Source organism: Diceros bicornis, chromosome X, assembly GCF_020826845.1.
Source record: "Diceros bicornis minor isolate mBicDic1 chromosome X, mDicBic1.mat.cur, whole genome shotgun sequence".
Lineage (NCBI taxonomy): Eukaryota > Metazoa > Chordata > Mammalia > Perissodactyla > Rhinocerotidae > Diceros > Diceros bicornis.
The window spans coordinates 24,756,019-24,775,090 of NC_080781.1; the positions used below are offsets into that span (position 1 = coordinate 24,756,019).

Here is a 19,072-nt window from a genome sequence, read left to right on the forward strand (position 1 = left end):
CTCTCTTTTGTACTGGTGTCAAGATCCTGAACCAAGTGTAGTCAGTATTAAAGTAATGCCTACCTCTTTCCCTTATAAGGACCCTTGTGATTAGATTGGGCCCACCTGGATAATCCTGGCTAATCTTCCCATCTCATGACCCTTAATTTAATCACATCAGCAAAGTCTCTTTTGCTATGTAAGGTAATATATTCACAGGTTCTGGAGATGAGGATGTGGACATCTTTGGGGAACCATTATTCTGCTCTCTGCAGTGCTCATCACTGTTGCAACTCATCCTCATTGTAGGGGTTTGCTTCTCCGGCCATGCTGAGGCCGCGTCCCACATACAGCAACTAGAAGGATTTGCAACTATGACATGCAACTATCTACTGGAGCTTTGGGGAAAAAAAAGAAAAAGGACGAGGATTGGCAATAGATGTTAGCTCAGAGCCTGTCTTCCTCATAAAAAGAGGAGGATTAGCATGGATGTTAGCTGAGGGCTTATCTTCCTCACAAAAAAAAAAAAAGGGTATGTGGCTAAACTGGTGTCATAAAAGATACCTTTAGCATCATCCCTGAATTGAGGGAGTTTACATATCAAACTGCAAGGTAAAATTAAGTGAGTTATATTTTATAAAGCAGTTAGAACAATGTCTGAGCATAGTAAGCATTGTATATATGTATATATTTGTACTTGTTAAATAAAACTAAAAAAATAATGTCCACAAGGAAGGGAGTTTTAAGCAGACTTGATTTACAAATGTGATATATATTCTTGACTCAGAGAGCTGATGGATTTTGTGAATTACTTTCCTTGGGGTATATTAAACCCTCACTGTTGACTGTCAGGAGGAAATACACCTTGACTGGTTTGTCCAGTGGCAGTGATGATTATGTATGGATTATACACTTGTCAGATTTTTATGAGAATACAAACTTAAAATCGAGTGAAATGTACATACTGAAAAAAGGCGGTATTAATTGGTCTATCCAGTATTTATTTATTGAACACTTACACTGTGCCAGATGCTACAGAGCATCAATGATGATTAATAGACAATCCTTTTGCTTGAGGCTTTTGACGTGTAATAGGGAGAATTCTTCTGAGTATGCAAATACTTATAATACAAAGTGGATTACATTATGGCCTAAAGAAAATATAAACAAAGGGCTATAAATGGTTATAAATGAGAGTAATCACACATGTAAAGATGTCAGAGTAGATAGTGTTTGCAATGAGTTTTGACTACAAAGGTGAAAATTAGACAGGGGCACTCGGGCAAGGGATTGTTACCTAAGATAGAGAGATAGAAAATCCGAGGATGTAAAATCAAAAGATTTGCCAGAAATAGAGGGTGTTGCACCTATGATCACAGAGAGAGAGAGAATGGAAAAGTTCAATGTAGCTTTTAGATCATATCCCATTGTGAGGAGGTTGTACTTAATTCCGTAGGAGGTAATGAATTTTGAAGAGGGAGAGGTGTCATCCAGCCTACTTTTGAGAAAAATTGATTTGGCTGTCATATATTAGATAAATAGAATGGAGGTGAGATCAGAGGGAGGGATAACTCATTAACAAATGGCCTAAGTGAAAAATAGTTAAGGCTTTGACTAGGATAGTGGGAAAGAACTAGAAAGGAGGAGGTGGGTGTGAGAGACATTGTGTAAAGCAGAATCCACATGATTTAGCAACTGATTAAGGAGGAAAGGGAGGGGCCCATAATGACTGGTTTCCTGCTTGGATGACTAGGATAATGTGGCATCAGAATAGAAACAGGAAATTGGGCAGATGATATATTTTGGTCTTTAACTGAATGGATTTAAGATACCAGAAGAATTTTGAGGATGATCGTTTCAAACAAGTATTTGAAAATGAGGTTGGAAGTTCCAGAGAGAGTTAGAGAGAGATTTCAGAGTTTTAGTCTAAAATAATCTTAGGATGGGGGAGGGGGACTTTGTAGCTCATTTAGTTCTGTGAACTCGTCTTACCTGCCGTTTCCCCATATCTGCCAAATGGTTGTCTATCCTGTATTTGAATTTTGAGTCCATGACATCCTGAGGCATGCATTTCTGTTTGCACCATTCAGTTAGAAATTTCTTCTGTATTCTGAGCTTTCCAAAGTTCCTTCCTTTTGAGCCAAGTTCTGTATCTTGGGACCCTACCTTAGAGCAACTGCAGTTCTTCATTCTTACAAAAGCTGTTCTGATATTTTAAGAAAGCTATGACATCCCTGTTTAGCCTACTCTTCAGTAATGCAGGGAGTGTAAACGGCGCTCAGAGGCAATGTAATATCTTTATGCCTTTGGCTGTGATCCTTGCTAGAGTTTTCCCAGATGTAAATAAGCTCATAGAAAACACAAAACAAAACTTGAGTGGGTTCTAAGGTGAATAAATCTAACATGCAAAATTGAATTTAAAAATCCATGACAGGAATCATTAAAGTCTCTCTATGGACAGATGCCTGGGGACACATGTCTACCTCTGTCACCTGTACCTCTGTCACCTCTCCCCTTTCTTATGCTCTGATATTATTTTATAAGCTAAACATCTCTAGTTCTTTTAGTGATTCATATAACATAATTTCCGGTCACATCACCATCCTTTGGTCTAACTAGCACGGAGAAGAACACCACTAGCCTCTCCCTTGGTCTAAATATTGTGATTTTTTTCCTTATTTTAGCTCAAATCAGTTTGGATACATATCCTAGGTGGCTCTTCCCTTCAGTGATGTTACATTTTGCCTTGTTACAGTTGACCGTTACTCTAACCTGCGTGATCTTTTAGATGCCAAATTGATCATATATATCAGGTTGCCTTCTATATCTCCATTGAAGACATTATTCACAATGTAGAATGGTAAACAACTTATATTAGGATAGTCTTTTTACCCAGCAGTATTCTTCCACTTTGGTAGTAAGTTATCAAAGGTCTGGGAAGGAATTTGGAGGGAACTTCATTGAAGTGGTATAGGTGTAAAAAGTCTTTTTTAAAATAAGATGACGCTGCTTCTTTAACCTGATTTTATTTATATAAAATAACACCATTTTTGGTGTTAGGAGCTTAGGCTCTTGAATCAGCAGCCTGAGTTCAAATCCTGTCCCATCATTTACAACTTAATTCTCCTCTCTGAATATGAAATGTCAAAGGAGGATATTAATGCTTTCTTCCTAGGGTATTACGAGGGTTGAGGAGATGATGTGCATAAAACATTTAGTACCTTGTTTGGTACATAATAAGTGGTTGGTTGTTATTTTTCTCTGTAAGTCTGATTACAGTACAAAAATATCACCTTTTTATACTCTTTGAATTTACTTTCATATTGAAAAGCATTGTATAATTAAATATTTGGGAAGAAATTTCTAACTTATATGGTGAGCATTCTATTTTGTTTTGTTTTTTTTCTGAGTGGATTTTGATTTGCTCTACCTTCTTCCTATCCTTTATATAAGCAGCAAAGCTTTCATTATAAGGGTGATCGAGGCCAAGGATGCAATCTAGAAATCTGTGGCCTTGGTGTCCTGACATTTGTGCTCTTATAAAAGCTGACCTACCATCATCTGTGACCCTCAATATCCATCCTGTTTATAAAGAATATCCCATTATCCATTTGTCATGGCTCACCCTGAGTAACAAAGGACGTTGGGGAGATGGTGGGCACTCCCCTATTTCAGTGGCTGGCCGCCTCCCCACCACTGTATGCTTTAGTTCTATTTTCTCATCAGCTGTATTTCATGTGGTATTAAACTTGTCCCTTGAGGTTTTAATTTTATTATGTTTTCTTTCTTTTCTAGAAGTTCTAAGAATTGCTTTATTTCAAGTTGGTTAGGTAATTTTTGTAGATAGATATAGAAATATCTATATATGCTTTATGCTTGTCTTTTATTACTTTGTTTTAAAATTGCTGATTGGTAATTCTAGTATCTGTAGTTTCACTACAGAGGTTGGAAAGATAGCTGTTCTCTATTCTTTCTCATGATTCTTGCTCAAGGCACCTTATTTCCTTTTGTGCTTAGTTGGTTTTCCTTTTTTTTTCCAAGATCATCATTTTCTTTGCAATATTATTTTTGAGCATTCTCTGAGGTCTTGGATGGAGGGGAACACTTCTAGAAAGGATTTCAATTTGCCTTGGCAGGTGCCTAAGGTGTGATCACTCTGGAATCACTGTAAATTTAATGAAATTCATAGCTTGAGGTTTTTGGGGGGACTAAGTAATATGAATTTGTGCTATAAATCTACCCTAAGGATGCGTAAGGGGTTGCGAAGGTTCAAGTTTAGTTATGTTTCATCCTTTTCCTGAGGGTGTAGCCTTTAGCTTTACTGGATGGGGGTTCTCTCCAATTTGAGATTTGACTGAGCCCCCTATTTCTACCCTTCCAGACCTGTGCCCCCATTAAACCCTCGGCTACGACAACTGGGATTACTAGGTTCAGTAACTGCCCTTGGGAAAATGTCTTCAGTGGGCAATTTAACTCTTTGAGCTCTGGTTTTACTTAGATTTTGGCCTAGGAATCTTATGAAGTGTTTCATTTTGAGAAAAAAAAAATCCAGTATTTTTACTTATTTTCAGTGAGAAGGTTGGTCCAAATAACCTAAATAGCCACATTACTAAAAATAAAACTTCCCCACTGTTTCTTACATAGGAGTTTTCTCGACCAGATTTTCTACTTAACATTTCAAATTTCTTGGACATAATTCTCATTCTCTGACCTTACTTTCTTGCTTCTGGCAGCTTTATTTCTAATCTCCATTTCAACTTTATTTTCTCCTTTGGACAATTTATATCAACCTCAAATACCTTGAAATAGTTACTCTCAATGTGATAGGGAAAATAATCTTTAAAAAACCTCTGGATGATTTGATTGCGTGGTTGAAGAATGGATGCATGGCTTTGGAGGAGTCAGGACTTGGCAAATTGGGTGAAATGAAAAGACGTTGTGAAAAACTCATGGTTAGAAAGAGAGCATTATTGAGATGATTCACTGGACCATTTAGATTTTCAGGGAATTAAATGAAGCCAGGAGGGGATTATGGGATATAAGCTGATTAAAGGAGGTAAGACAGGAAGGAATGATGGAGGAACTAGAAACACAGGAGCCCATATTAATCTTGGAGAATTCTATCCTGTATGTATTCATATATTTAAAAAATCAATTAATGAACACTTGACTATGGACCACATAAATCAGGGCTGGTTTGTAGTCTTCTCTTTTCTTAGAACTAATTATCAGATATTATCTATAACAAAGGATTTTTACCTCAAAAGAATATTCTTGGTACATTTACTCATCAAACCAATATGTAGAAACAATAGAGAAATGGAAAGTTAATAATATAAGACAGCTGATATCTTATGATTTTTTTCATCTGGGGATAATAGGGAGAATCAGAGCAAGTATGAATCTCACCATGTTATTTTCACATCAGATGCTTCCCTGCTATTCTTTCTCACTTGGAACAATTTAATGTACTGCAAATGAAAGAGGGTATAATACATGATTATATTGTGGATTATAATATGTGAAATATATATATGTGTAATGCTTTATCTCTAAATTTCTAAGTTGTTTTAAGTGTTTAAAGTTGCTTAGCCACCATTAATCATTTATTGTGCTACTCCTCTGTCTCTAGCATTATGGTATTTTGCATATATTTTCCCACTGAATCATCAGAAAATCCTATGGGGTAGAAATTATTATTGTTATTTATAGGTAAAACTGAGACTCATACAAAATTGGTAACACATAACTTTATTATTTATGAGGATCTTCTACCTATATTTACATTCATATGCATTTTAACTGTGATCCTTATATCAAGCCTATTAGTTAGGTCAGATATTGTTATTCATTTTTTATACATGAGGACAAAGAAGCTCAGAGTGAGGAGACTTGCCAAAGCAACCAGCACACTGATACAGATGGCACTCAATCTCAATGCTTCGAAGTCCCAATCTATTAATTTTTCTACAATTCCACATTTCTTTGAAAGAAAAGTGATGATGATGATGATAACTTTAATGATTGTGCAGAGCTTGGAATTTAGAAAGCCATTACTAACCAACAGTAATTGTATTTAATAAAACATATGTCTTATATCTAATGTCATGAGAAGAACCCAAGGGATGGGTACAATGTGTGAGGAGTTCTAGAAAGAATGTAACAAGTAGACTATATAATTATATATATAAATGGCAGTCTGTGTTGCAGACACAGTTTATTTAGCTTTGTCAGATACATTTTTTAAGATACTTTTCTTTTTCATGTGCTTCAATGATTATAGCCAGAAAGTATTTGTGTCATAAAACTATAACCCCAAAATGGTAATTATTTCTTTCTTCGTGGGTGTCAGAAAAATCTAGTTTGTAAATTCCGGTGTGATGATCAAAGCCAAAAGGAGTGTGTGAGGTAAACTGTTATGCTAGTTGGCTAGAATTCTTTTTGTTTTTTCCATTTTAGATTCTTAATATAGGTAAGAAAGTATGGCATGGAGCCATAGAATCAGAGGGAAAAAACATATCTGTGAGCCATTAATAATTCCAATATTAGAAGGCCATATTCAGTGTAATACAACTCTGAAATTTAAAAAATGTATATAGTAATAAGAGTTTAAATAACTAACCCCAGGTCAGGCAACTAAGAAATGGTGGAGCTTGGATTTAAACGCCATCTATCTCACCTTGGCCCAATTCTCTAAACCTTTAAATACTCCCAACAGGAAATATGGGTTTCCATGATGCAGGGTTTGGTAAATTGGCCAACTGTGTGTCTTGGGATCATGCTAAAACGGAAGGTTTTTATATTCACTTAAATGATTCTTAGCCACATAAGTCTTGGGTCACAGATGGAATAGATTAGTCAGGAAATAATTATAGGAGTCAAAATTAAAATAAAATTAAGCCCAGATTAAATATAGCTCACATATTTCACTCTTTTATATTTTCTTTTCCTTTTTGTGCATAAACAAAATTTAATATTTTTAACTTATTATTTCTGTCAAAGCAAATTTTGTAACGCTGTTTTTTATGTTGTGTTTATAGTTTTTGGTTGAATTAAGGATTTTTTTTACTTGAGTTTACCAAGCAAAGCACTTAAATCAAAGTCCAAAAGATTATCTGTTTTGTATCCCAGAATTTTGGACAATGATTAGCAGATGGTAGTTTCTCAATAAATATTTATTGAGTGAATGTATGTAATTAATATATATTTATTATTAATATTAGTTTGTCCATCAAATGGTTTTTCAGCTATTAGACCAAGGCTTTTAATTGAAAAGTATGTCCTTTTTGAAGAAATGCTCAAGTTCTGATACATCTTTCTCCTTAATAGAATATCTTTCTAAAACGTCTGAGTGTTTAAGGGTGGTTATTGAATATATGTCAATAATGCTTAATGGAAAATCTATTAAATCTTAATGATATGTACCATCCTACATAATGCATTTTTCCCAACTGATGATGATTTAAAAAATGACTCTCAGAGATGAGAAAGCATACTATCTCCTAAACTACAGCTGACCTCCTCTCTAGAAGTCAACTACTTATTGACTCATTTAGGTTGGCCTCAGATGGAATAACTGGGGAGGCTAGAATCTAGCTCTATGAGACTTTCATCCTCCAGAGGGTAGCTCAGGCATGTTCTCATGTCAACGGCAGAGGTGCAACAAAGGAAGAAGAGATGTCTAAGTACTGATTCAAGCTCCTGCTTCATGACTTCTAACATCCCATTGGCCCAAGCAAGTCACATGGTGCACTCAGACTCAGAGTGGAGGTTACATGGCAAAGGGAGTGGATACAGGCAGGAGTGAAGAACTGGGACCATTAATGCAAACTACCTACCATACAAGCTTAACTAATTGAATCTATTCTCCTAAAGTGTATCTGACATTTCCACTATAACCTTCTGATTCTCTACTTAGAATTCAATCCTAAAAGACAGACTGCCTTAAACACATACACACAGCCCCACACTTTGTTCATTTTCTGCTCATCTTGTACTTTTTGCTAATACACCTCATTAACCAAAATATTCATTTCTGTAGAGACTGAGCAAAAGAATAGTAGGCTTTTCAATACAAATATCACATGGTATGGACTTTGTGTTCAGTATACAAGACAAATATTATCCACATGCCATTTATCAAATAAAATGTGTGTGTGGACATTTTATTTATAAGCATACATTGCAAGAAAAGCACATATTTTAAAAATAAAAATGAGCTGATCATTCTACCAACATTCCAGTTGCCTATTATAATGAAATGGTGTGTTAAGTGTCACTCTTAAAGCAATGGAGATGGCATTTGCATATCAGTTTAATTGCTTTGGATTAAACATTGAAAGATGAGAGCCAAGAGAGCTTATTAAGCTGAAATGAGGGCAAGTGATAAAAAAGTGTTATTATGTCAACACTACATCTGGAGGTCTGTTGCTATTTCCATTTTAAATCCTAAATTGCAATGTTTCTTAAAATTATCATCAAATGCCATACCATCTTGAAATACAATAAAAAAATAAAAAGGTTAACGTATGAATTGTGCTTGATAAATACAATTTGATTTGAAAGCCAAGCTAGAGTTTTATCTTTAGTTAATATTTATTTGTTCTTAATGTACTAGACTGTAAGCTTTTGAAAGACATTATGTCTCATTTACTGCTGTGTCTTTAGGGCTTTGACATAGTCTGTCCTGTAATAGGTGCTCAATAAATACTCGGGACTGAATGAATGAATGCAAGTTATGGCAACCCCTTCAAGTAACTGTAAAGCATTTAGGTTGGGCACTGCTGGTTTTGATTGGTGCCTCCACCTGTATCCACAGGCTCCCTTCTGCTCTGAAATACCATGTGCTCACTGGCCTTCTCCCTCTTTGCCTTGGGGGAATCATCAGTCATTAAATACATAAGGTCCTGCAGCCACCTACACTGAAGTAGGCTGTGTGGAGTGGGGCATGTGTGAGGCAACTTAATTTGCAATTCAGAGGGTCTCCTGTTGGGATGTTTGATTTGGGGCTTATATTAGAAACTACCATTTGTTTGCTGTGTCCACAGGATCAGAAAACTGATGTCACACCATTTTATAAATCAATGGTAATGCAGATCTCATTCATTTGCATTGGAGAATTAGTACCACTTCCAGGTGGTTCCTTTTGCTCACCAGAGTGATTTCATGTTTGCCAGATAGCCTATATTATGTTAGATCGTCTAAAACATATCCTTTAAATTTGGTGAGAATAACCCCTCCAGTTCAGTTATTCTGGAGAATTTATTTTATGGAATGTCTAAGCAGCTTACAAATATTATCTTCTTTAATCCTTACAACTACCGTGTGAAAAAGGTTCTATTAAATATCTCCATTTTGCAGATGAAAAAATGGAGGCACAGAGAGGTTAAGTGACTTACCCATGGTCCCACAACTAGTAAGTGGCAGGACCAAGTTTTGAAATTAGACAGTCTGGCTCCAGAGGGTTGTGCTCTTAACCATCATGCTGTAAGTACATAGATGACTGAGGTTCCCCTAAAGCCCCTGAAAAATGAAGTATTTTGTATGCCACATGTGTTTTATTGTTGTTGTTTTAAAATTTTAATTGTGGTAAAAAACACATAACATAAAATTTACCACCTGAACTATTTTTAAGTATACAATTCAGTAGTGTTAGGTATATAGTCATCCCTCAGTATCCATGGGGGATTGGTTCCAGGACCCTCGTGGATACTAAAACTCTGAGGATGCTCAAGTCTCTTATATAAAGTGGCATAGTATTTGCATCTAACATACACACATCCTCCCATATACTTTAAATCATCTCTAGATTACTTATAATACCTAATACAATGTAAAAGCTATGTAAATAGTTGTTGTACTCTATTGTTTAGGGAATAACGACCAAAAAACAAGTCTGTACGTGTTCAGTACAGATACAACCATTGTAGGCCTTTCAATCCACAGTGGGTTGAATCTGCAGATGTGGGACCTGTGGATATGAAGGGCCAACTGCATTCACATTGTTGTGCAACAAATCTCCAGAACGTTTTCCTCTTGAAACTCTACTCATTGAACAACTTCCCTTTTCCCCACATCTGTTTTTAAGTCCTATCATCCCAAACATAGCACCCCAATCTAATAAAACTCCATGAGACTATTATCACATGATGTAATAACAGGTAAACAGAGAAAGGAGAATGTTATTTTATTTGCATAGCTTAGGATATGCCCAGAATTCAAAACTTCTAAGAAATACAAATGCACAAGAAATGGGGTGATGTGAAATAAAAAGAGATGGCTTGCTGACTTGTCTTCTTCTTCTTCATTTCGGCCTTGGAATTTGTAAAAGAATACTTTTCTGTTACAGTTCATCAGAATGACCTATGACTGAATCATAACTTCAAGAATATTTTCTTGGTTCAAAGCCAAGAAAACAGAAAAGCTGTATTTAATTTTCTTGTTTCTTACATATAAGTATTATTTTAACTTCTACTTAAAGAGAAATTCTATTCAAATACTGGTAAAAGTACTATTATTACATAAATCCTATTTTTTACAATAATAATTCCCATTTAGTACTCTTTTGAGTTTTTTTATACATTTTTGTATACTCTTTTATACATTTGATGAAAAATGTATATTTTCAATTCTTATTTTTCTTTACATTCACTATCATATTTGATCTGCAACCCTGTGAAATAGTTTAAAATGTACTGTAATAAAGGATGATGTGGAAATAGACTTAGACTCCAGAGGGATTGTGCTTAGGCTGAGTATTCAACAACGAGCAGAGAACAGAAAGGAGTTCCCGGTTAAAGGTCTCCACCAACACATGGGAGCGAGGAAGAACATGGCACATAGGGAGCACCAGTAGTTAAGTACTGCCCAAGCCATAGATGTGACTGTGGAAGTGGTAGGAGATGGGGAGGAGAGATAAGCCAAATCTAGGTCAAAAAAGGCCTCGTATAGCCAAACAAAAGAGTTTGAACTTGATTCCACATAGTATGCAGATGCAGGGAAGGATATTAAGCAAAAGAGTGTGACATAGTCAGAAATGTCACAGATGAAAATATTTTATCATAAGTCCATTTGGTACCGTCAGGACTCATTCTACTTCCAAGTTTTTTATACTATTACCTTAATTTGGGTGGTTGTTCATCAGTTAAGAAGGAAGTCTAAGAATTTCTCTAAGAATCCCTCAAAGTCCACAAGTTTAAGTAGAAGTAGTTTGGGATGATAAGGGTATGCAGAAAGAGTTTCTGTTGTTTAAAATTATTTAAAATTACTTGGAAATTAATTCAATTACATTGTGAATTATTCTAACACCAAACAATAAAGGTTCTGATAGGTTCGGGGAAATGATTAATGCATTATATTTGTACACTTTAAGTGAAAGATGTTTACCAGTCATCCAAAGGGATGGCTCAAATAGCAAATATCATTACAACAAAATAACGTGTTTCAACAAAAATAACTATTTAACAAGTACATTTTTCTTACGTTTTCAATAGCTCATTCTTCTCAAGCAACCTTCAATTCCAGAAAATCAGGAAGATGACAATTTTGAGTGATGTAAATCTTTACACTTACATATAAAATATTTTAAAAGTATTATCCACACGTATGAATTTAACCAAGTTTTTTTGTGGGAGGAGGGTTTGATCTAGTCATTTAGTTTCTTACCTTACTCTGTTATCCTAAAATACATTGTTTAGGAGCTGCAGAAATCATTTTTAATTAGCAGGTATATTTAAAGATATTTCATATCACAATTATTCATTCTTTTCCCTATAATTCCCTGTTGTAATTTGTTTCATTAGTTCATCTAAACTTATCATTTTTCATTCACTTGCCCATTATAAGTCAAGAAACTTTTACCTTTTCTCTCTCATGATTATTATCTTGTCTGATGGGGACAAAATAATTGAGACAGAACAGAGGAGCAAGATGAATGGCAGACAGCAGGTGCACTTGTATATTATGAAGTGTTTGCAAAATAATAAGTACCACATGAATAATGTATTTAAAGAATATTGTCTGGCAAATGATATTGAGTCATATATCCAAATCATCCCTCAATTACTAAAGAATGAATTACAAGTGTCTAATGCATCCAGTTTCATCAGATAGAGAATTCACAAAGTGGAGCATCTAGGTAGAGTAAAAGGGCTAGTGTTTATTAATAGAGTATTAAAATCAATCTCTCTCTCTCTCTGTTTATATATATTTGAATACATAAGAAAATCTTTAGGTTTTCAAATTCCTTGCTTATTTTTAAAAGTCTAGTATGTTTTTTTTTAAGAATTAATTTTCCATGGCATATTTGCCATTGATTCTAAGGTTTACTCTTATGTAATGTAACAAAACTATTATTTGCACTAATATTATTACTGTAGTTCATTTTCAGCTTAAGTACTTATGTTTATTTCTTTCAAATGTGTAATAATTTTATTAATTAAAAATTAATTTAAATTAAATTTAAATTTTAATATTTAATATATCTTACATTAACCTTGACAATAAACTTAAGTATATATTACTCTTCACACTTTACAGATGAGGAAATGGAGATTGAGAGAAGTTAGGAAATAGGCTTATGGTTAGTAAATTGCAGAGCTGGGATTTTGACCTCACAGGCATCCATTTTTTTTCATTAAATCATTTCTCTGTTTTTATTTAAGAAGCATAGAGTTGTGCTTCCGTATAGTTTACACCTAGCAATGTAAAATATTGAGACATTAAAGACGAAAATGAAGTAAAAACTTAGAAACCCTTTGATTCAGTGCTCTTGTGTTTTTTTTTAAAAAGAGAAAAAAAGTAATGCAAGACTCAAGATTTTGGAGTGATTTGTGTGCCTCTCTTCATTTTACCTTTTGGCTGGCTTGCTGTATGCTCACTAGGTGGATGTGGCTGACCTGTTTGGGCTGCTACTGTTGCCACAGCCACTGGGTGCTGCAAGATTCCCCATTGTATCTGCTGCGGTGGCTGTGGCTGTGGCTGTAGCTGCAGCTGCAGTTGCGGCTGCAAGGCAGAGGAGAGCTGGACTCTCTGCTGAGGAAGACTTTGCCCAGGTCTTCTCTGGGCAGAGCCAAGTTGAGATAACACAGCTGTCTGGGGCTGTAGAGAACTTCCCACTCCACTAAGGTTAATGACAACAGCTTGCTGAGCAGATAAGGCCATGTTTTGACTGGCTGAACCTTGTACAGAACCCTGTGGCACTGGCTGTTGGGGATGAGAAGTTGTGGGTTCTTGAAATTGTTGTTGTGGAATCAACTGATAGAGCCACTGCTGTTGCTGAGGCTGCGGCTGCAGCATCAGCTTCGGCTGAGGCTGAGGCTGAGGCTGGGGCTGGGGCTGGGGCTGAAGCTGGGGCTGGGGCTGGGGCTGGGGCTGCGACTGGGGCTGGGGCTGCGACTGAGGCTGAGGCTGAGGCTGAGGCTGAGGCTGAGGTTGAGGTTGAGGCTGTGGCTGAGGCTGGAGCTGCGGCTGAGGCTGAGGCTGAGGCTGAGGCTGCGGCTGAGGCTGAGGCTGAGTCTGTGACTGAGGCTGAGGCTGAGGCTGCGGCTGAGGCTGAGGTTGAGGCTGCGGCTGAGGCTGGAGCTGAGGCTGCGGCTGAGGCTGAGGCTGAGGCTGCGGCTGAGGCTGAGGCTGAGGCTGAGGCTGTGGCTGAGGCTGAGGCTGGAGCTGCGGCTGAGACTGAGGCTGCGACTGAGGCTGAGGCTGAGGCTGCGGCTGAGGCTGGAGCTGCAGCTGAGGCTGTGACTGAAGCTGAAGCTGCGACTGATGCTGTGGCTGAGGCTGAAGCTGAGGCTTGGGCTTTGGCTGAAGCTGAAGCTTAGGGTGAGGCTGAGGCTGCAGCATCAGCTTCAGCATCAGCTGAGGCTGAGGCTGAGGCTGAGGCTGGAGCTGCGGCTTCGGCTGCAGCTTCCGCTGGGGCTTCGGCTTCGGCTGCAGCTTCCTCAGGGGCTTCGGCTGAGGCTGTAGCTTCCGCTGGGGCTGCGGCTGAGGCCGCAGCTTCTGCTGAGGCTGTGGCTGGAGCTGCGGCTGAGGCTGGGGCTGAGGCTGAGGCTGCAGGTTCTGCTGAGGCTGTGGCTGAGGCTGCAGCTTCCGCTGGGGCTGCGACTGAAGGTGAAGCTTCTGCTGTGGCTTCTGCTGAGGCTGTGGCTGCTGAGGCTGCTGCTGGGTGTTCAAGATGAGTGAACCTTGTGGAAGCTGGAGTAGAGTTAAGGGCCTGAGACCTGACTCATTTTTTAAAATAAATTGAACACCTACTTGAGAAGGTGGCTGTGGTGCAGCCGGTGGTGCAGTTGGTGGCCGACCTCCTGAGGGCAGGTTGCCGGGCTTGATTCCTGCAGGAGCTATGGCCCGAGTGGTAGAGCTTAGCACCGGGTTGGGACCTCTCCCCAAAGCCTGGGCTCCAGGAACAGGGCCCACCACTTGGATGACCTTGAGGTCAGCAGGGTTGGCCATGACCTGGGCGGCCAGGGTTCTTTGTGAGGAGCTGGCAGTGGACAGGACGGCTGCAGGAAGTATGCTAACTCGATTCACTTCCACAGAGGATTTCTGGGAAAGACTCGGTGGCTTAGAAGCAGGGGCAGGAGATGGAGATTTATGAAAGCTGCTTGCCTGCTGAGGAGTAAAACTGCTCCCTGAGGAACTCTTTCCTGAGCTCCAGGGAAGACTGACGGGTGGAGGTGGAGGTGTGACTTCCTTTTCCGGGACTGAAGGCTGAACGAACACGGGCTTAGGCTGTGCTGTTTCTTTCCCTGGAGAAAGTGGGCTGAGATTGGCTGAGCCACTGGAGCTGTGTGACATCTTGACTGGACAACTGCTGTTCTGGACCAGCTCCTCAGACCGACTGACTACCCTCCCAACATCAGTCTTTGATCCAGGCACGAAACTGTCTGAATGGTCATCTCTGGAGGAGTCGGGGGGAGACATCTGTCTCTCAAATCTGACTTTTTTACGTGAACTTCTTTTTCCAGAAATAAGGGGATCATTAAGTGAATGCATAAAGGTCAGCCTTGTTTTCTGGTAGTGATCGCCGGCTTCCCATTCAAATGGAGAATCGTCTTTTACTTCATGGGCTGCCCAGACTGGTGGTTGTGAGTCATCATAGTTGACAGAATTCTTCCCTTTAGCATATTTCTCCACATCCACTTCAGAAGGGACAGCCAAGTCACAGGGTCTCTGTTTCCACATATCTACACAATTTCCTGCTCCAGGAATTGTGAGGTCACACTGCTCACCTGCTTTACTCTCTGTGCTTGTTTGGCGAGAAGACGGTACCCTCAGCTCAGGAGGAGGTGGACCATGCGACAGCTCCTGCTGCCGACGCAGGGACGGTGTGGAATACCTCTTGAAGCAGCGTTTCATTGGGCGAGTGTTCATCTTTTGTTTGTTATAAAGCAGCTTGTTTGCAGTGCATGCTACAGATACAGAAGGATCAAGGCACAGTGGTTCAGCTGTGGCTAAGATCAGTTGACTCTCCAGCAAGAGTTTGTCTTCCTGGGTCCATTTCTGGTTATCGCTGGTTATGGACTCGACATCGCAGGCTAAAGTCTGCATCGTTGGTCGTAAGAGAATGTGCCTGCTCTGGTAACCAGGAGGGTCCGCGGTACTGGACTGCCTGTAGTCCCGGATTTCTGCTATGACACAGCCACAGTGGAAAAGGTTAACCTCAGATTTTTCCAGGAGATCCACCAAAACGGGAGGTAATTCTTCCGCATCCAAGTATTCGAGCAGTTCTCCCTCTTCATAAGGCAGTCGGATGGTCTCCAAATAGGATCCATCTTTCCCCTTGAGCATCAGCGAATATCCGCCCTCTCCCGGGTATAGGTTGACCACTAAACACGGCAACGACTCTCTCCTAACCAGCTTCTCTAACAAGTTCACATTGCTTCTTAATTCCTCCGTAACCTCAGGCTCTTTTCCACATTCTTCAACATATATGTCATATAGTTTCTCATAGAGAGATTTTTCCCCACTAGGTGAGTATTTCCTTTTAGGAGGTCTCTGTTGGGCACTTGCGATGACATAGTCCGCACTATCCAAAGCTCGTTCTAAAGCTCGTTGCATTGTGGCATCAAATAGGGGCCCTGAAGGAATGAAGAGCGTAAGGGATGAACGGGGCGAAAATCCCCTCTTTAATATCGATTATAGTCTACCAAACGCCGCAACTCCACAGCGGAGTGACTGGCCTAACTCCAATATAGACTCCAAGAAACCCACCCCAAGGAAGCGCTATACAAAATTCTCGTGAGTTTCCGATAATACCTATATCTGTATGGGTTGCGGCCTGTGTACTGGGCCTCGCCTTGCCTTGCGTCGTTGCCCCGGACTAGGCCGGAAGTCGGAAGTCGAGGTGGCAGGCTCAGGGCACACAGCCTTCTGTGCGCCTGCGTGCCTCCTCGGGCTGCACCTTCCTCCCGGTAGCGGGTGTTCTGTCTAGTGGTCTGCGCTTTCTGTTCTGGTGCCTGTGGTTCCTACTGGCGAGTTGGGCTGGGCATTCGTGTCTGGTCTATGCAGTTTTACAAGATAACGGTAAAAATCATTTCTAGGGACTGATGCTGCATCATCCTTTTTTCCCTTTGCTTTTGTAAAATAAAGAACAAAGAATAGAAAAGTACAAATATAAATATGTCCTATATGCTCTCCTCCTTCCCATAAAAAATGTATGTTCAACCAACAGCTACTTTTGAGAATGAATTATGATAATATGCTAGGAATAAGACAGTAGTACCAGTGACAAATGACTTCCCATGGAGGAATTCACAGTTTCCTTGGGGAGGTAAACATTTAACTAGATAAATAGAATACACCCCAATTTATAGACTTTTGGACAGAATGATAAAGGAGAGGAAGTGCTAAACATGGGAAAGTGAAAAAGCTATTCCCCAAAGAGGTGATAGTTGAGCTTTCTTAAAGGATGAATAGAAATTTATCAGACAAATTAAACGAGTCAAGTCATGGCAATTCTGGAGTTAGGAGAGAAATCTAGATTGGAGCTATAGATGAGGATGTTGTCCACATCTATTTGAAATTATTTTCCAGAGAGTTCTCACCAAGATTCAGGCATATTACAAAGTTATTCAAAATACCATATCTAATGTTCCAGGAACTTTACAAGGCAGGCATTTTTACCCTCTATTTTCAAATGAAAAAACTGACATTCAACCAACTTAAGTAATGGGCTCAAGGTCACAAAATGGTAAGTAAGCAGTTGAGGCAGAGTACAGATCTAAATCTCCAGCTCCAAAGCCTGGCCTCTTTCTGCTTTTCTATGAAACTACCCCTAAAAGCAGAGGAGCATTTGGAAACGGTGATAGGGAATTTGGTGGCAGGTGTCCAACTGGATATCATCTTAAAATACCATGAAAATTTTGTGGGTTTTTTCACAAATGTAGTGCGTTGAATTACTTATTTTGAAGCAAAACTGCTCATTCATAAAGATGCCCCATTAGAACCAGTCATGTAGTTCTAAAGCTTACATGGAAAAATAAACACCCCAAAATAGTGAAGAAGTAGTTTTAAATAATAAGCAATGGCAAGAGACTTGTCTTACCAGATATTCTACCATATTAGACAATGTGTTACTGGTGCATAAATTTCAACAGAGATAAGTTGAACATTTAGAGATCTGAGAATTGATTCCCAAAACATGCTGAAGTTTGTTATACAATGAGTGGCATCACATGTCAGCAGAGAAAAGATACAATTTTCACTCAGTGATGTTGTTAAAAAAGAAACGTTTGAGAAAAAAATAAACTTTGTCTATCTTACCATTTCTATAAAAATAAATGGATCAACGATGAAACTATAAAACTACTAGAAGAAAATATCGGAGAATTTAAATTATATATAATTGCAGAGTGGAGGAAGTCTTTCTGAAAGACACAAAATCCAGATGGTATAAAGTGAAAGATTGATACAATTATTACAAATAAATAAAAAACAATCTACATGGCAAGCAATTAAAATAAAATTAAATGCTAATGTCTGGGAGAAAATATTTGCAATATACTTTAGAAAGAACTAATATCCTTAATATAAAAAGATTATACAGCTCTGCCATATATTTTATATTTTGTGTTCATTTTTTTGTTCCCACAAGTTATCTTTATACTAATATCTTTATATAATCACTTTAGTCCTCTTTTTTTCTTACTTAGACTTTTACTATTATGTCAGCTTTAAATAATATTTTAATTCCCACCTACATGTTAATGAATCATATTCTTTTCTCCCTTCTCTTTGCATTTTTTTAGTTCTGTTATTCCTATTTTATCAGAGCAGATAACATTTACACATTATTCCTCCAACCTTAATATTACCTTTATTTTAGTACCAGATCTTCAATTAAGTATGCTCGCTACCAAAATTTCTCCAAATCTTTATTTTTTCATTGTAAAATTTTCATTCTCTATTTGTAGGAATGGTTCATATGTACAATATTTCCTGAGATCCTTTTTTTTTTTTAATGTTTAAAACCTTACTGGTTATAAAATCTTGGTTCATACTCTGTCCTTTCCTTTAGATTCTTGAAAATGTTGCTCTGCTGTTGTGCTTTGTGCTTTCTTTGCCGTGTAAGTGACTTGACCTTTTTCTCTGGAGGTTCAGAGGATATTTCCTTTATTTTTAAAGTGGTATAGTTTTACTGAGATATTTCTTGAAATTGACCATTCTTTTTCAGTTTTCCTGGGTACATTATGGATCCTTTTAATGTGTAAATTTACAGCTTTTATTTTAGCCAAGTTTTTTTGAACTACAGTCTTAAAATATTTCTTCTGTTCCTTTGATTTGCTTTTTTTCCTTCAGGGATTTCAGTTATAAGTACGTTGGATAATCTCTTCCTGTCTTTTCCATCATATTCTTTCTAAACCTTTTTGTAATGCTTTATTCTCTTGTCTCTTTTCTACTCTATCCTTTATGACCCTATGTTATTTGTAGTTATACCTGTTCTCCTTGGGAACTCTATTAGTTTTCTATTGCTGCCATAACAAATTACCCCAAATTTAGTGGCTTAAAACAACACTCATTTTTTTTTTCTCACAGTTTTGTAGGTCAGAACACAGGGCAGGCCCAGCTTAGCATCTCACAAGTCCAAAATCAA

The 19,072-nt window shown here is 38.3% G+C and overlaps 2 protein-coding genes across 2 annotated transcripts in view; one reads left to right on the top strand and one right to left on the bottom strand.

The window, feature by feature from the left end:
- IL1RAPL1 (interleukin 1 receptor accessory protein like 1) overlaps positions 1 to 19,072 on the top strand; it is a 585,053-nt gene that overhangs the window by 48,520 nt on the left and 517,461 nt on the right. The gene's annotated exons all lie outside the window — the stretch shown is intronic.
- On the bottom strand, positions 12,857 to 16,038 carry LOC131400838 (transcription factor SPT20 homolog). The gene is made up of 3 exons (XM_058535598.1): positions 14,137 to 16,038; positions 13,065 to 13,257; positions 12,857 to 12,930 (listed from the first exon to the last, which is right to left on the bottom strand). The coding sequence occupies exons 1-3, from the start codon at positions 16,036 to 16,038 to the stop codon at positions 12,857 to 12,859; spliced, it is 2,169 nt and encodes a 722-aa protein (XP_058391581.1).

Bases quoted from the DNA above. Each gene is read 5' to 3' on its own strand.
- LOC131400838 (XM_058535598.1), bottom strand. From the start codon at position 16,038: ATGCAACGAGCTTTAGAACGAGCTTTGGATAGTGCGGACTATGTCATC. The intron at 13,258-14,136 runs CAGCCTCAGCAG...CAGCCGCAGCCT, and splicing joins TCATCTTGAACACCCAGCAG to CAGCAACAGCAGTGGCTCTA. The intron at 12,931-13,064 runs TGTTATCTCAAC...CCGCAGCAGATA, and splicing joins TCTACAGCCCCAGACAGCTG to CAATGGGGAATCTTGCAGCA.